The sequence below is a fragment of the Hylaeus volcanicus genome, chromosome 4, assembly GCF_026283585.1.
Source record: "Hylaeus volcanicus isolate JK05 chromosome 4, UHH_iyHylVolc1.0_haploid, whole genome shotgun sequence".
NCBI lineage: Eukaryota > Metazoa > Arthropoda > Insecta > Hymenoptera > Colletidae > Hylaeus > Hylaeus volcanicus.
Window position 1 is genome coordinate 13,330,448 of NC_071979.1, and position 18,597 is coordinate 13,349,044.

At 37.9% G+C, this 18,597-nt stretch overlaps 1 protein-coding gene across 2 annotated transcripts in view; it reads left to right on the forward strand.

The window, feature by feature from the left end:
- Positions 1–434: 434 nt before the first annotated feature.
- The window catches only part of LOC128874826 (mucin-4), a 180,014-nt gene continuing 161,851 nt past the window's right edge, over positions 435–18,597 (forward strand). For both annotated transcript variants that reach the window (XM_054119920.1, XM_054119921.1), the window contains exon 1: positions 435–1,278. In XM_054119920.1, the coding sequence (XP_053975895.1) occupies positions 987–1,278 (292 nt within the window). In that variant the 5' untranslated portion in view covers positions 435–986. The remainder of the gene's footprint in view (positions 1,279–18,597) is intronic.

Here is an 18,597-nt window from a genome sequence, read left to right on the forward strand (position 1 = left end):
ATAGTATTTTTACGAAAATATCAAGTGTTAGTAATGAAGCTAGCATATTCATCTGTCAACAGTCGATACATATAAAGCGTAACGTTATCCAGGCAGAACGTACAAAAAACTTAATTTCCAGCGCTTGATAAGGAAGAAATTTCACCTCATCAACGCTGAACGATCTCGAAGGCTGAGAGTATTTAGATCAAATTTACAAAAATTAGGAGAAGCTATACTTTACCTAATAAAACTTCCTTGCCAGCGATCGATAAGGAAGAAGCATCGCGTTACCAACGCTTAATACCTTTAGATGTTAGGAATAGCTTTAGCAAATTGATGTAAGATGTCAGGCTCATAGTGCCGCAAAGGGCGCCTTCAGCGAGCTGGAATTGAATGGGAGTAAAACCGAACAACGGTTTGGCGACACGGCAGCAAGCCGGCCGGCACTTCGCGTACCGTCGTCGCGACGTGCGGACGCTTGTTTGGCGTTCATTCGGGCGTTTTTTCCTCATAACTCGCTGACAGTACGACACCCCTAAACGGAACTGCTCGTCCGAACTCGCGCCAACCGCACCGCGTACTCCTTTCCATACCGATTTAAACGCGATCGAAGCCCGCGAAATTCGGAGTAAAGTGAAATTTGCGCCGATAATCAACGTGTTTACGAATTGTTTCTGAAGCGAAACGACCCGAAAGCCCGATCACAAAGTGAAGAACAGCTTAGCTGTTGAAGTGCAGTGTCGCTAAGAGTAGATCTCGAGGGTTGTTCGAAAATGGAGCAGCGTAACTCGCTGGAGAGATATACGCGCGGGATCAAGGAAAACCAGTCGCTCGTCTGGATCGCCAGCGGGAAGGATCTTCAGTCCGTTGCCGCGTTCTGGTAACGATAGACCGGTGTGTCCTGTGTGTCCCCCGTCACCCCCGCCCGAAAACCGTTGGAAGTTAGCAGCGTTTGTTTGATCCAGTGTTATGAGTGAAGGTGTTGGTTTCCATAGCGTGGAATCATGCCGTTTGTGCTCCGAAAAGTGGAACCGCGCTACTTGCGTCGCGGACACGTGCCGGCGGGATCGGCGGCGCAGGATTGGCCCGTGGGCGCCGAATTGGAGGCGGTGGCGAACGGCGCGTTTACTACATCCCTCAAGCAACTCGCGTCCCTGCTCACCACCGCCGAAGATATATTCGCCGATCTCACGGCCGATCTGACCGCGGTCGCCGGTCGAAGCAGCCGTCTGCGCCTGAGGATCGACAAGGTCGAAGAACGTCTCGCCACCGTCGACCCCAAGAAAGTCCCAGTCCGTAAGTACCATTCGTTTACCTTCGCTGCCGCCTTTCCTGTCCCTCTTATCGATGCAACCTCGGACAACCGACCCGTTGTCCACCAAGACGGACAACGCGCCGGCTGGCGTAGATATCACCTACACACAGTAACACTCGGAATATCGCGATGCTCGCGAAATCGATTCCCAGAATGCAACGAACAAATAATGAAATAACTTTGTGGCTGTCGTGCAACTTTTCGAACAGGGTAGTATATCGTATGTGCCAACAGAAAGTGCAAAGCCTAGTCCTCGGCATCTAGCCGCTAAACAGCCAAGGATTTCTGCCCACCGTTCGCGAGGGAATCTTTTCTCGCATTAGCATTCCATTCGCAGCGACTAGCGAATACATCAGCGGCGTTACGTCGATTGCTGAATTTCCTCGGCAATCCTTTTCCTTTTTCTACCTGACCGAGGAATCGTGAGGCCTCACGCCGATTTCACGGCCCAGTCGGCGACTTCGGTGAAAGAGCCGAGTCGAAGGCTGCGAGGAGAAGGCAGGTCCTGACAGGGGGAGGGAGTGAGAGTGAAGGGGAGGGGGATGTATCGCGGAGACCCACATTACGGGGAAAACGCTCCGGGTTACCTGGCGTACCGTGGGAAACGGATCTCTCGATGCCGAAAGCGAGTTTCACCTGAGGACGAAGGATTAGCCGATGCTCACGGCACGACCTCACAAAGAGTTCCTTGTTCTCTAGCCATAGGCTACGGGAATACGGTGAACGAGCTTCCGTTAGATAAAAAGTCGCTTCTGGGCGACGTCAAGGTGGCAGTTTTTTTTGGTAATTTCACGTAAGAAAGTAGCTGCTTCTTCGCTTTTAACGTTATGAAATAAATTACAAGTTACATAAAACACAAACTATTCATTCCATCATGAATTTCTATTTGGTCATCTTCAAAGTAATCTCCATTGCTTGCAATACACTTGTGACGACATCTCTTCCATGTTTCGAAACTTCTAAAAACACAGATTCTCAGATAGCTTTTAACTCATTCGGTGAATTTTGTTTTATGGTCTCGATCGATTCAGATTCTTAGTTAAAATGATACGTTGTAAACCCATGGATATTCCTACACTTGCAGCTATCTACAGTACGGTCAAACTTCAATCTGACATGATCGATTCCTTTCCTGTATTTACGTGAACACCAGCCCCGTCAGTTAACGAGAATGGACTTTTCTTTGATGGAGGATGGAGTTTTCTTTTATTTGGTGTTTCCCTTGATACTGGAAATGGCGATATGTTGGGCGTAGATATGTGCGGAAGTTAGTGGTCGAAATGTCATGATTAAGAATTTTTATAACTTATAATTAGAGAGTTTTTCTCTTGACAAGGAACGTTGCTTTTCGTTTATATTTATTTTATTTTTTATATGCACTTTATCGTTGGATTCTTTCATATCAAATTCTATACTTTTTGGAGTATACAGATGTAGAAGTATTCGGATTTGACTGAAATTTTGATATATTCAATCTTTAGCTGGATTTAATCAGATATAGATTTCACTCTTGACTCCGATTTTTAATTGTGAATATCGACCGGCAACTCCAACTTATTAAGTGTCAGATTTTAAACTACAAGAAAACACATTATAATTTTTGTACTCATTTGTAGGTTTTACCTGAATAGTGTGTAAGATTCCTAGCTTATAAAAGTCTACTTGGAGTAAAATGCCGCACATCGGTGGTGCCTGAGAGGCACACTTGGAGTGTTAAGGGTTAAATCGTAAATATGTTCCATCTTCAAGATAGTGGACATATTGTTCCTTTTTATCCAGCTAAAGGCTTCCAGGACAAGTTACATGAAACACGAACTATTAATTTCATCATGAATTTCTATTGGGTCATTTCCAAAGTAATCTCCATTGCTTTCAATACACTTGTGACGACATCTCTTCCATGTTTCAAAACTTCTAAAGACACAGATTCTCAGATAGCTCTTAACTCATTTGGTGAATTTTGTTCTTCCGTTTTTCACACCAAATGTCATGTAAACACGTTGCCCGATGTATGTGTAAATGTTAATAAGAAGTGTATCAAGAAAATAGAATAGATACAAATGACTTTAGCTAATCTACCTACCTCCCCGAGCTTCTTCGCTTTTAACGTTATGAAATAAATTATAATAGAGGCTGGATTGTTCAAATTAACACATTCGCGACCGCTGACGTGAATTCACGTCCCTTTCCTGGTTATCAGAAAATTATGAAAATCTTTTTATTTTATACACTACGTATTTACAACATTGATATTTCAAAACATATTTTGTAATGTTTATCTTCAACCTAACGATGCAAATTTACGATGTCCAGCTTCAGAATTTTATTATTTTCGTCGGTACTCGGTATTAGAAACGTAAAACATCTGCCGGTCGCGAATGTGTTAATAGGGGGACTTTTTTGATGCTGATCTTGATATATATATATATACTTCAAAAAACAGAACGTAAATTCACAACAAAAGTCACAAATACTGAAGTTAAATATAGCTCTTTGACACGTAATACGCTCAGAAAGCAGTATTCTATTTTGACTACATTCTATAAACTACCGGAAAACTGCACCATCTAAGGTTTCATTTTTCGGTTTTTTAATGTTCATAATTGTTGACTTACTAATACCATATGTCTTCACTGTAGTTATACATTCACACTCGAGTTTTTAATTATTTCATATTACGTCCTCATTGTCAGCACGATACGTTTTCATCGCGACGACATTATGTTGTGTTGTGAAAAAATATCAAATCACAGCAACCATGGCTCGACCTTGTTAGTTATCCGAATTCCCTTATCAATTCAACTCAGATGCTACAGGTCACATACGTGGTCTTGAAAGATATTTCCCATTAGAACTACGCAATAGAGTTGATTAACTAAATGTACAATCACATGTAATCACGGAAAACAGTAAATACTAGATTGTAAATACCTGAAAGTTACAATCCATGCCACTGTAACACGTTACAGTCACTGTTAGTCTTTAAAGCGTTTTGCTTTGGGCGCTAAGATTTAATACAGTTGTGTAATCTAGGTTATTATTTTGATAATTAACAGTGATATTAAATTTGTTGTTTTAAAAAGAAAATTTACGATCTTCTTTTGTAATAATTCGTGGCACAAAAGGCTATGATATATAAACTTATCCCTTGAGTAATAGCAATCAATTTGAACTGCGAGACGTCTCGCAGTTGCCAGTGAATGCGTTATCCCAAATTGTGTATAAGTTTCTATAAGAATTCAATGTAATTGATAATTAAATTAATCTAAAAAAAGAGAAAACAAAATGTTATCCAAAGATTCCAGAACAAAGCTCTAAGAATAATAGTTGCTCCATCCATGCTAAACTAATTTTTGTTTATTTCTTCATCATTTCTTCCTGAGTATGAATAATAAACGTGGAAATTGTTGATATCTCGCCTTTATCGCTTTCAAATTCGAAATCTCCGTGCTCTTGTGATTTCATCTGATATCATTTTAAAGAACTATTTCAAATCTTTACAAAATAAAATAATATATTACTTGACGTAATATTTCAAGCAACACCATTCCAAAAGTGCTCGAGTGTGGTGTGTACAGTGGTGTCACAAAGGAGTCCCGCGATGGACGACACCTAGTAACGCGTGTGGTCCTTTGACAGCCAATTGGGAAGATTTTACGTATAACTTCAGCTTTCAAACCGAATTACAGGAGCAAATGTGTTCCTCCTAACGACCAAGTATACTACTTTTTGTTAACATTTGTCAAACAACAGGTCGTTACGTCTGTGGAAAAAAAAACAATACACAACAAGTAGAAATAACTACCGTTGCACCCAACCGTGTCGGCTCGTCGTATAATAAATCGTCACGTCTGTAGCCACTAATAGACGCAATGATTTATTCTACGATGAATCGTACGTCGAGTTGCAAAGATAGTGTATGGCAGCTGCGTATTCCCATTCGACACGGCCGCGTTGTATGGCAGGTTGCACGACAACCCACATCCTTCTCTTCATCCGAAGAAGGTGCTGTTTTAAGCGCTCGGTAGCATTACCAAGAAGTAATCTATGAACCCTTCCAAAACAACGAAAGCGTCGATTCCGAAAGCCATTACGACCAACTTGAGGAATTAAAAGACGGCCTCACCGAACAGCGTTCATTGCTATCGGAAATTAGAATGAGAAATAATGGTTTGCTCGTCATATAATGTGTCGAAAGAAACTTTAACGCGTTGGTTTCCAAGGTAGAACTCGTGAAAATTCTACATAGTAAACCCTGTATGGGCCCCTGTAACTTTCAGGGCACAAGCTAATACAATATATCGTCAATTTACCAAGATATCTTAATTTGAATATACGTCTTAATTATACATTTAATGTCTCTAATAACCAACAACAACATTGATGACGGTTGACAACAGCATTATTCTGAAATATCACAGTAAAAGCTGTGCAAGTTACCTGAAGAAAAATTAATTCAACCCACAGAGCGTTAATAACAATAATAAATATAATATCAGGAGAATACTCCAATTACTCCAATACAATACAGTATTACTCCAATACAAATCGAATAAATAATTTACCTCACGGAGGGTTAAAAGTTTCGATTGAAGATTTGATAATTCAACATTTGCCGTAGTATTTAATTTTTTAACGTCACTAAATTCACGAATCCTATCCAGATTTATTTTTATTACTGCCTCACCTTCGAAATGAAATTTTGTAGTTTCTCAATGAAAAGTCCTGTCACCCATTTCTGGATGTCATTACAACTATCGTGTTAACGAAATAGTGTCTCTCTCGTCCGGTACAGTCATTTCTATCCAAACTAATATCTGTTTAATAACTGTGGGATATCATGTGAAGCTTCGGAAGCCTCGGTTAGCATCAGCCATGAAGAACCGGGGTGTGAAAGCTTCAAATATCGTAACTTATTGTGCCTAACGATGAGTGTTCGAGAGAAATGTTGTTTGACGAAACGAAACGAATTCGTTAGAAACCTAGTCCACGTCAAAGTCAACGTTAGAGCTAATTAAAGACCCCTTCTCAAACGATTGCAGATACTCTGAGAAGTAAAATCAATATGCCAGTCCGTCATCTTAATTGACAACGACTACGGAATAACGAACGTGACGGTTTTCATGTTAAAGTCTATAGTCGACAAAGAATCATTGTCAACTTAGTTGTTGTATAGTAGACATGAATTATTTCAGATTGGTTTACTGCATGTGATTGAAAACCATTATTAAATACTACTTATCAATTCTTTTGGTCCTTTTTAACTTACACATTCTACCAAATGTTTTAGAAAATGTTAAATTCGTTATTAGGAATATATTAGGTGTACCGGAAAGTTCTGTCCGCTCCGTTTACAAGTTTTTAATAAGTATGCGCATGTTCATTAACAACGATATACAAATTGCGATCATGCTGGCAAGATGTCATAAATAATGATAATAATTATATTATTCAATAAAATTTATTCAAGGTATGAGAAATTTATTATTTTGTGTTATATTAAAAACGGACAGAACTTTCCGGTAGACCTAATACTATATCATAGGAAGCAGTATATTTGTTTATGTTATTATACTTGCCATAAATGCGTGAATATCTGCAGTCTATTGATAAATATTTTTATAAAAACATATTTTGACGTAATAATGTAACTTTAATCATAAATATTTAAAAAATATTCAGTTTCTACGCCTACACATTCTACTAAATACAATACTAAACATTCGTAAACAGAAAGACAAAATCTACCAGTATGTGGTACCAGTCTACCAGACGTGTTTCAACAATAGCGGTGACCCGGAGGACTTCCGCTCTTCTTGTAATTTTTTCGATTAACGGAGCCAACGCATACTTGCTACTGAAAATTTCTGAATTAAAAGTTTTCGTGAGTTTGTAAGGAGTTTACAGACGTTGATTATCTGGTCCACTGAGTCTATTTGTCCGCAGTCACTTGCTCCGACTTCCAAGAGTCTAAACTTTTTCAGCTTCCTTATAAAGTCACCGTGTCCTGCCATGAGTTGCACTGTGTAAAAGTCGAGTTCGACCCGTTTGGCCTGGAGTCGTTTCTGCACGTCGGGTCGTCGACGAATAAGAAAGTTACGCGTCCCTTATTCGAATTCCATGTTTCCTGCCATATGTCGACGAATTGAAATCGTATCTCCTTGTTACGGAATTGTCTAAATTTAAATGCCCCGTTTAAATTACCGTATGTCTCGACCAATTACCTCGACACTCGTCTCTTACCTCTCTGTTTCTTTGCGCTAGAACAAATATTCGAACGGTTTAAATTAGGGACAGCCTGTATTTTTCAGATGATATTATTTCTTAATTATAGACATTATTCGTTCAATTTATGAATTAATAGAAATACCAGTAAAAGTATGTATATGCTTATAGTGCTAATGTAAATCACACCGCATCATGAATACCAGTAAATGTATGTGTACATAGTCTAACGTAGATCACACCGCATCATTATGTATGCAAGAAATTTAAATGTTAAAGAGGTCCACTATTTGTAACGCACAATTCATTGTATTACAATATATAGTGTCATTTCATGCCAAATCGGACACTTTTTGGAGTAACATCTCAGATTTTTACGAAATTTGGATATGTTGTAGTCTTTAGTGATATTTGAACGTATTTCAAAGGACTTTGAAAAATTGTGAAAATTTGTTAGTTTTACAGCTGTTGAAAGTTTAGTGCTACCTTTTTTTTTTTAAAAAAATAGAGTTATTGATCTAGGCAACGGATAAAAATGACCTTTTACGTGCTTATAGTGAAGGCATGGAAGTATCGAATAAAAATTATTTCAGAACAAAAAATAAATTTTTGAATCATTTTTTTTTAAATTGTTTTAAACAAATACCTTGTTTTTATACCGGGTATGTATTTAAAAATCTGAAAAAACTGAGCCAGCGCCAGTATACGTGGTGGCGTATAATTTTTCATGTACTTGGCGTCGAGACTCTAAACGTACCCTCAACAGTTCCGCTATATACAGTTAATCTGTCCTTTATATCGTGGATACGTTGTTTTAGTGCTAGAAGGTAGAAAAATTAAAAATTCGAAGCGTCCTCCCACGACTCATGGTACCAAGAAAACACGCAGTTTCGTTCCGCCACATTTCGAGCGTGTCCCGTCCTCGAAATCCGATCCAGGTATACCCTCTTGCCTCTTTTCCCGCTTCCGCATCTTCGAACCGCGTGTTTCCCCTTCCCGACTGTTACTTCCCCCAGGTTGGCCTTTATTTCTCGCTCGGCCACGGTGGAAGTTCCGAACACCCTCGACCGCGAGGTATTACCATGTTACCGTTCGAGCATATCAGCCGCGTATTACCATGCACGACTGTATCCAGTAACAGCCGGCGGCGTTTCTGCTCGCTGTTGCACGACGAAACGGGCCGCGACTCGAGGTAGACGGTGTAAAAACCATCCTACGGCTTCCATCAGCAAACAGCTGAGGCTTCTTCTCCGGGATCGGGGGCCCTAACCCCGCGGAATCGCTTCACTCCGGTCCCACAGCTCTCCTCGGTCAAGGCATTGCAGATGATCGACCTTGAACACGTGGATTTTAAGATATTTAAGGCTTTCGCGTCTCGGTTCTTCATGGTTGATGCTAACTGCCAAAGGAAAAGGATACACGTCGAAGGTTTTGGATTTTTACAAAAATAAAGTTCATCGGAACCTAATCACGGTGGCATTCCATTTTCCATTTTCCATTTTAAGGGTGGAACCACTCTTTCAAAATAATTCTGGTTAATTATATTTTTGCTGGTATCTCTGAAACCCTGAGATATATCGCAACAATTTTAAATATAAAATTTAATGGTTTTTAACATTCTATCTATTCCATCTTTTAACATTCAATATTTGTAGATTTTAACTATTTGAAAAGTACTAAGTAACGAATGGTCATCATTACATTATTATTGTAAAAGTATGAATTTTCATTTGTGCTCCACCTTCCGCAAGTTCTGGACGACGAGACTTCCTCTAACTCCCTTTTGCGGCTTCTTTTATTACAATTCGTCCCGTTTGTGCATCAATTGGTCAAATGATGTTATCAGATGTCCGTGTGAATTGTATTAAACGAACGAATAAATGCTTAGAATCATTTTAACCCTACAGTGGATCAGGGCCTGTAGAACCCTACAGTGAGCATTGATTCGTAAATGCATCACGTAGTTACATTTAGTATTATTTCTTATTAACAATTTCAAAATACAAAATGGGTAGTAGTATAAGCATTAACCATTCATAAGGTTTGTTAAATATGAAACAGTTTAGCCAACAGAAAATTATTTAAGATTCCAGTATTATGCCTTGTGTTTGTTTCCATAATATAAAACAAATCGCGCATTACAGGGTTAAATCTCTCTCTCTCTCTCTCTCTCTCTCTCTCTCTCTCTCTCTCTCTCTCTCTCTCTCTCTTTCTCTCTCTCTCTCTATATATATATAAGAATGAATCCCTGACTGATTACTAGACTGCGGATCTTTATGCGTTTATAGGAAATTTGAATGTACAAGAACCTTCAAAATGCAAACAATATGCAAGAATATAAAAAAGATTGAAAGTAAAGTTCATGTTATAATATTTGCAGAATAAAATGAATTCCTATTTAGGTTCAATTTTTGTAGGTACGTTCGCGAAGATTTTATTTTGCATAAAGATCCGCAGTCTACTGATTACAATCAACGTCCAGGCTAAACCCTTGAACCTAGAAAGCTGACATTTTGCACAGAGGTTTCCTTTATGATGTATGCAAGGAATAAGAAAGGATATTTCGAAATTCAACCCCTAAGGCCGATCGCACACGGGCGCAACCGATCAGTTTCAAACCACTCTGAAACTAGTTCCATGCGACCGTGGATCTAGGTAAAACAAAGATAGTGGAGTAGGTAAAACAAAGAACGCAAACGGTTTGCAACACTAATTTCAAAACGTTTGCGCTGTGTACGATCGGCCTACGAGGGTAAAAAGGGGTGGCAACGTTAGTATTCGACGCGGATAAAACCGCGGGGTTCAGCTATCGGAAATATCGATTGAAACATTTGAGTTACAGAAAACAAAAGACAGTCACCTACTAATTCACGAAGGAACACGCGGTCGATTGCGAACGACGTATAATAAATAGTATTCCACGCGGGTGAAACCACGGGGCACAGCTAGTATTTAATAAAATGATAACTGATTTGGAAATTACTGATTTTACAGTATACAGAAACCCCGGATCGAAGTCCTTTCAGCGTACAATATCTGTTGTCATATTTTGTAAATTATTCAGAATATCAAAATATTTTTCAAATAAGCAGTGTTTGTTTCTAAACGCACCGTCCAAAATAATTATATGGCTCTCGCGCCTCTACGACTAGGGAAGCTAGAAAAAGAGAAGTCAAGTTCTGCTTCTATGGCAGACTCGTTACGTCACTGAATCCGTGGAAGCATCAGACGCAAACGGAATCGATTGGGACCAAGGAAAAGTATTGTATTTTTGTCTAATCTAGAGTTTAGGTATGCTAGAGTACGACTGGTAAAGCGTCCAAACGAAAATCGCATACCTGAACCGACATAAATAGGTTTTGAAGTCTATTCTAGTGTTAAAGTTAGCTGGGCCGCAGATTCGCAATACGAAAATCGCATAGCTGGACTGACACAAATACATTTATCTAGCGCCTAGCGAACGGAATCGTTTGGAACGAAAAATGAAGCATCACGTTTTATTTCTTTTATGTCCTTACATGACATGAAAGAGCCTATCGTCTCATACAATACCAAACAAAAAATTTGTCGATATCACCAGCAGCTTGTAACAGTTTACGCGACTCATTTTGTACATGACTCTCTTAACACATTCCGTACGGCGTCTTCTTTTCCTGTTTTAGGAGATATCTCGTCTTTATCTCGTCACCCGTCCTCAGCGTGTTAAATTTTCACGAAACGATTTTCCGTTGAGGTGCGATCGCATCCCGATACGCTTCTCGAAGCGAGCGAGCCGACCATTACCTGAGATCGTTTGGCCCGTGTAGATCCGCTGATGGTTTACGCAGTCAACCAGGAATCTCCGCGGTGAATAGCTTTTCTCCACGCGTTTACAAGCGGCGAAACGACCGTTTTAATTAAATACCCCGACGCGGCGGGGTTTGAACGACGATTATCCATATTGTCGACGGCAGAACTTTGACGCGAGTTAAGGTGCACGCCGTCGCCTTGAGCACTCGATAATTGCACCGGGACGTGTGGACCGTTAATTAAATCCCGATTAACCGGTACATCGTAATTTCGATCTAGCGCAATATACGAACCTCTAGCGGAGAGTTTGCCGCCGTGCGATAAATATTTACCGCGCATTCCGCGATGTTTGTGTTGCGTTTGCGCTCGATCGTTTACGCCGGTGGTCCACGTTGATTCGAGTTTAAATAATCCTCGGAACACGCGATCTCGCGGTTCTCGCGTGCATACGAGCACGTGAGGGGGAATACTCACGAGTTGCTGCAGGAAAATTAATAATACGGGAAAATAAATAGTTGGAGCGCGCGTTGGATTCTTTGAGGATTGCTATGCATCGATACTTGCAGGTATCGGCAACATTCAACCCTCGAAGCCAGCTGTTCTTTCGTTGTGATACCGTAGATTCTTGTCTGAAATCGTAGTTTGCGTTCCTACTGAAAACGACATGCTTAGAGAGAATGATATGTACAGGGTGAGCCATTTGAGACAGGTCACTTAAATAATTCGGTTGCTTTTAACAATGGAAGATAAAAAGCTACGAACAAGAGTTGCTTGATCTCGAGAGACGTAAATATTAACAAATATTTCATAAAAATTACTATAACAAGAAGTATCACATATCGACATGTTAAACTCTATTATCTAGACAAACCAAGGCTTTAGTCATATGTAAGCATTCTCTTTTTATATCACTTTATGTACGTCTTTTATCTGCTTATTGGGAGTTATTTTTACCACGTACTTGTAGTTTTTCTTGTGCAAAGTGTATGGGATTGTAACGAATCCGTGAAGTGACATACGGCTTTCCAACGCTAAAAGGTTCCCCAACTCTGGTTTAGCTCGTTCGTTATATGGATCCGTGGTATGCTTTCCACATTTGTTACGCTTTGTTTTGTTTGGCACGTCGTATATCACGTTATCGAAGGTTACCATGGTTCAAAAAAACCTAAACGTAATCGCGAGAAGACACTGTTCGAAATAATATGACCAACCTCTACGTAAATGAAATAAGGATATTCATAAATTAGATATTCGGTACGAATGTATCGAATTTACAGTATTTTCTCCACTTTTTGCATTTAGTTTACTTTCCAGAAGTGAGATTATGCGATTACTTTTCCCATATGAATTTCAATATTTCATAGGTTTTACTCTTACTATTAATACCTTCGCGACTACTGACGTGAATTCACATCACTTCAAATACTATTCCTGGTTATGAAAAAATTATAAAAATCTTTTTATCTTATACGTTACATATTTATAACATTGATATTTCAGAATATATTTTGTAATTTGCGATGTCCAGCTTCAGAATTTCATTATTTTCGCCAGTACTCGGTATTGGAAACGTAAAATATTCGCCGGTCGCGAATGTGTTAACATATATTTTACAGAATTTTATCATTGCTATTGATAAATAGTTATATTTCATTTCTTCTAACGACAAGTATTTCTTCTTTCACGTTTTATTATTACAAAACGATTTATTTGCTCGTGATAAACATTTTCTAACCCACGACTTCCACACATTTGTTCTTAATTGTATTACTAAACAGAACCAACATTTAAATGGTCGAAACGTGGATTGAAATGCCTCATCGACGATGGATTTTCTGTTTCTGTTTGCACTCGGTGCCACACAGAACTTCCTTTTATGATACATCAAGAAATCACATAACGAGCAAACAGCCAGTAATAATTTTATTATAGTTTTAACTCACGACCAAGTAGCTTTCGCTGAGATGCTAATAAATCTAATAACCCTATAAAATACTTGATGCGACTATAAATAAGCAATATAAAACAAAAATTAATTAAATACAATAATAAAAGAATCGTTCGTTTCTGTGCGTTGTCTACTATTGTTTCGCCAGTGAAGTTTCGAGTGCCTTCGTACCTCGGACTCCAGGAAGATTGCGCGGGAAATCCTTGTGCCGATCAAAGAAGGCCTGGCGAGGTTGACGTAAGAAGAAATTAAACGCTACGGTTGGATGAAACGGAAATAGAAAGTTCCTGAGAAACTGGTGCACCGGTATCGCGAATGTGGCCACTGAGGACGTTGAAGTTGCCCGACAGACTTCATTCAGTGTTTCACGCAATGCACTTTACGTGTAAACGTTCATTGAACCGCGGCGTCGCACTCGATCGTACCCAGAGGATAAGCTTAGGAAACTCTGGTAGCCCTTGAGAGGTAGCGACGAGTATTTCTGTGACATTGCATAAGGATATCTCGTAATTACGTACCCGTTATGTTTGCATTATACGGTTTCGAGCGTTTCTATGACGGTAACACGATCGCGTTCAGGGTAGGTGAATACGTTCCGTGTAACAAGGTGCTCCTCTTTGATGGGATTTGCGGTCTCGAAGGAGCTAGCTATTTCACGATTTATTTACTCTGCACTTCTTATTTTCTACTTAACGTTTTTGTTGTAACGTAACGAAAGAGAATTGAAAAAAAGAATATTGAAGGTATTCTAATAATTAATATGATTGTTCTGTTTTAAAGTTTTAAAGACATCGTTTTCTACTGAAAGTAATTTGATTTAAAGCAAGATAATCTAAATTTTAGTTAAATATATAGATATTTAGCGTGGTTAATGTTAAATATTTCCTGATGACATAGCGTTCAATATTTCTGGATAACGTGTTAACGAAATAGTGTCTCTCTCGTCCGGTACAGTCATTTCTATCCACACTAATAACTGTGTTTAATAACTGTGGGATATCATGTGAAGCTTCGGAAGCCTCGGTTAGCATCAGCCATGAAGAACCGGGGTGTGGAAGCTTCAAATATCGTAGCTTATTGTGCCTAACGATGAGTGTTCGAGAGAAATGTTGTTTGACGAAACGAAACGAATTCGTTAGAAACCTAGTCCACGTCAAAGTCAACGTTAGAGCTAATTAAAGACCCCTTCTCAAACGATTGCAGATACTCTGAGAAGTAAAATCAATATGCCAGTCCGTCATCTTAATTGACAACGACTACGGAATAACGAACGCGACGGTTTTCATGTTAAAGTCTATAGTCGACAAAGAATCATTGTCAACTTAGTTGTTGTATAGTAGACATGAATTATTTCAGATTGGTTTACTGCATGTGATTGAAAACCATTATTAAATACTACTTATCAATTCTTTTGGTCCTTTTTAACTTACACATTCTACCAAATGTCTTAGGAAATGTTAAATTCGTTATTAGTATAGGAAATAGTATATTTGTTTATGTTTTTATACTTGTCATAAATGCATGAATATCTGCAGTCTATTGATAGTAATAATGTAACTTTAATCATAAATATTTAAAAAAATATTCAGTCTCTGCGCCTATAATACTAAACATTCGTACACAGGAAGACGAAATCTACCAGTATGCGATCTTGCGCTCTCCTTGTAATTCTTTCGGTTGACAGAGCCAACGTAAATATACTAATATATAATATAATATATACTAATATACTAATATATCTAAATATATAAATATATAGATACTAAACGTCCTTATTGTTAAATATTAAAAAATATTAGAAATATTAAAAATGAAAGGGAAAATTGTGGATAAGTTCCATATTAGAAGAAAATAAATATAACTCTTCTCTTGAGTGTTCGTTCAAGTTTGTTTGAAGGCCCCTTGAAGAGTCAACCTATACCTATACGTAGTTTATGCTTAGAGTTATTGTTTCACTGTAGGTACATATGTTCCATATGCTTGACCAACACGACACTGTTTGTTCAGAATAGCCTCAACGCGTGGGCGTAGTTTGTTGAACACTTCATGGGACACCCTGTGTATATAATGGACCGTGTATGCAACGGTGAATAGGCGAGGTCCAGCAACAGTTGTTTTACAGCCTCACCCTAAACATTCAAGCTTAACTTAAAAATAAGAATGATGTCATAAATGCTTCTAGATGTAAGAGAGAAGGGAAAAGGAAGAGTTACGAGAAAGGGGAGAGAACAAAACAACGAGTAGCACTTTGAGCAGCGCATTTAAAAGAAATAAAAGTATCTAAGGAACGCATATCGGAAAGGACAGAGTTAAAGTAGTAGGAGGACGGGTCAGAGCACTGAGCTTAAAATTTAAAAGCATGGGTGAGGGAGTACAGAGTTAAAACAAATCTTGGTGATCGAGCATTGTTGATGATGCGCATAATTAGCTCTGATGATAAAAAATTAATCCTTTGCATTTTGCGCCATCTGGTTGCGAAATGTGCTAACAGGAATCGCATTATACTAAATGATCTAATTTTGAAAACGTATCATTTTTGGTATTATTAGACTCGATTATAAATTCTTATAGCTTCCTCGAGGTGTTGACATCACTGCAAACATAAAAGGTTTTTCAAAAGAGGCTTTAGAATTTTGTTCTTTAACATATTCAATATATTGTTGCAATATACATATTTTAATACAATATATTAAATATGTTTAATTGGTATATTTTAAATAAATTACACATGATTGTAATTAAACATAATTAAAAGTGTGCACAACGCCATGTTGACAGACATATTTTATTATTAATAAAAACAGACCCTGAAGCCTCTTTTAGGAGACCCTTTACTTGTGAGCAGGAACCCAGTAGAAATAAAGATTTCTCTTACCAATAAAGCTTGGCTCGATAATCTTCAAGATGTCGCATATGTATGGGTTAAACTTTCCGTTAATAAAACCTTTGGTTAAGGCTTATAAAGCACTTAAACCATCGAAGTAGATAAATATCTATTCATTGGAGTAATTATTGATTGTTTGTAGAGCTGTTATAATGGCAATGCATTCTGCCGTAAATGTGGACATTTTTTTTGTTTAAACCTATCATCGAGGAAATATTTAATTCTGGACAGTAGTACACTGCCCCAACACTACAACAAAAGTTACATTACGTAGTTTCTAAATGTCGTGAAACAATACTTTAGCCTTCCAGAAATTTCCACGAGCATTAGTTTGATAATCAACGTTGAATGGATGTTAAACCTGTAACAAATAAATAATATAAAATAGAATAAATAACTAAAAAATAATGGGAAGTATTTTCAAACACAGGATGTATAATATACGTTGGCTTGCAGTGAGCTAAACGCAATAATAATAAAATTAAAATATTCCGGGAACATTCAGTTAAACTTGGCTGGATTGGTGCTGGTTGGAGCGGTAAAGGTTAACTACCAATGATCGATACGGTTCTCTTTTCGAATCCACTCGTACGTTATGAAACAAACATTCCATAGAAAGATGGTGTACACGAGATTGTGCGGCACGTGGAACGGGGCAATGAGATGCAACGCGAAATGACGAGAAAGTCGGTTGCAGACAATAAGTAATAGCCGTCGCGCAAATACCAGCAGCGTGTAGATTAGCTCCACTGTCCTCGTAACACCCATCCGCGATGTTTAAGGCGTCTGAGCGGTGCTTTCGACCCGACGAACGATAATTATCGCTTATTCAGGTCTGTTCTTAATACTGTGCGCCGAGTCGAGAGGACTTCTCGCTCTTAAGACGAACCTATGCTCTTCGAGCTAGCGGTTTTATCGGAATACCTTCAAAGTCACGTAGAAGAGGAAAACGGCGCTTCAGTTGCATTTGGATATTGAAAATGATCGGATTGCGAAGTAGGTAATTTTCTTGCGCTTAGCAATCTTGCATATCCACGAAACGCTATAGCCTTATAATTACACAGATCAAGCGGCAGAAGTAATTAGTACGTTCATATGGAGTTTGCAAATGGGTTTACAGAAAGAAATTGGAAGCCTGTGGAATACTAAGAGAGGCAATTTCAAATTACTAATTTGACTTTTAACTCTTTTAGTGCCAAACAACGATAGTCGTTGATTACGGCGAAAATTGGCAACGGTGACTTAGGTATCGTTTTGTATTAAATACAGTGGGCTTGCATTTGAAAATAACAAGTCTTGCATTTTGTTATTGATATTACATTACGTTAACTCAATTATAATATTATGAAATATACTTTATATCGTTATGGATGATACGAAATTAATTCTTGGTAGTGACTGGTAATATTGTATAAATAATTAAATATAAACTTATAAAATATAAATTGTATTAGAGTGGTAATTCCTCTATTTATAAATGCTGTTTATAAAGGTTAACCAACGATTCAAATATTGAATTATTTCGTAACATGTTTCTTGTTAATCTTTTTCATTATCGCCTTAAACTAAATTTTTATTATTTCTGTTTCAAACATCATGAAATAAAATTTATCAGCTAAAGTTCAGCTTCGACTTTTGGAGTTGGCACTGAAAATGGTTATATGTAAGATGAAACGAACATTGAACTTTTCGTGCTTCGTTCTGCTCCAAAATCGATCAACAGTGAAATATCCTTTGAAACGTGAACACTGTACATTATAGTTTGAATGATTTGTTTATTTCATGTGCGAGCTTATTGATTGTACCACGCCGTGCTTGAACTACTGAAACAACAAACATGAATGTCAAGTTGAGAGTGCACGAAATTTAATGTTCTCGTTACTGTCGCGTAGCTGAATATATATGATCGAAGCTTTTGGCACGTTTTCAAATGCACCGAGTACCTTGAGTTTCGTTACTCAGCGAAAAAAGGACAGGCGAAAGTTCCTTGACAGAGAACCTATTAAATTTGTTACCCCTGTGGGTACTTTATATTCCACGCTCTGTAGTGGTTTTGTGGCAGACAGGTTATGCAGGATGGGCTTCGTTCTCATCTAGACACAAGTTTCGACTAACGCAGAAAACCAACGTTTTATTCGTTCCTAGTCAAATCGAAAATTGAGTTTCAATCACAGAATAAAATATTTCAGAATGAAAATTAAAAGTAATGAATAGAATTTGATTTTTCTATTAAATACTTTGAAATGAAAAATGGCTAAAAATTGGAAATAGAATTATAAATTGAAGTATTTCATAATAGAACTAAAGAATAAAAAGTAATAGGTTGATGTTGTGAAACTAATACAAACCAAAAATTTAAGTAAATAACACAATATAATTCTTTGGAATACTTTGGTGTGAAAAATGGCTAAAAATTGGAAATAGAATTATAAATTGAAGTATTCCATAATAGTA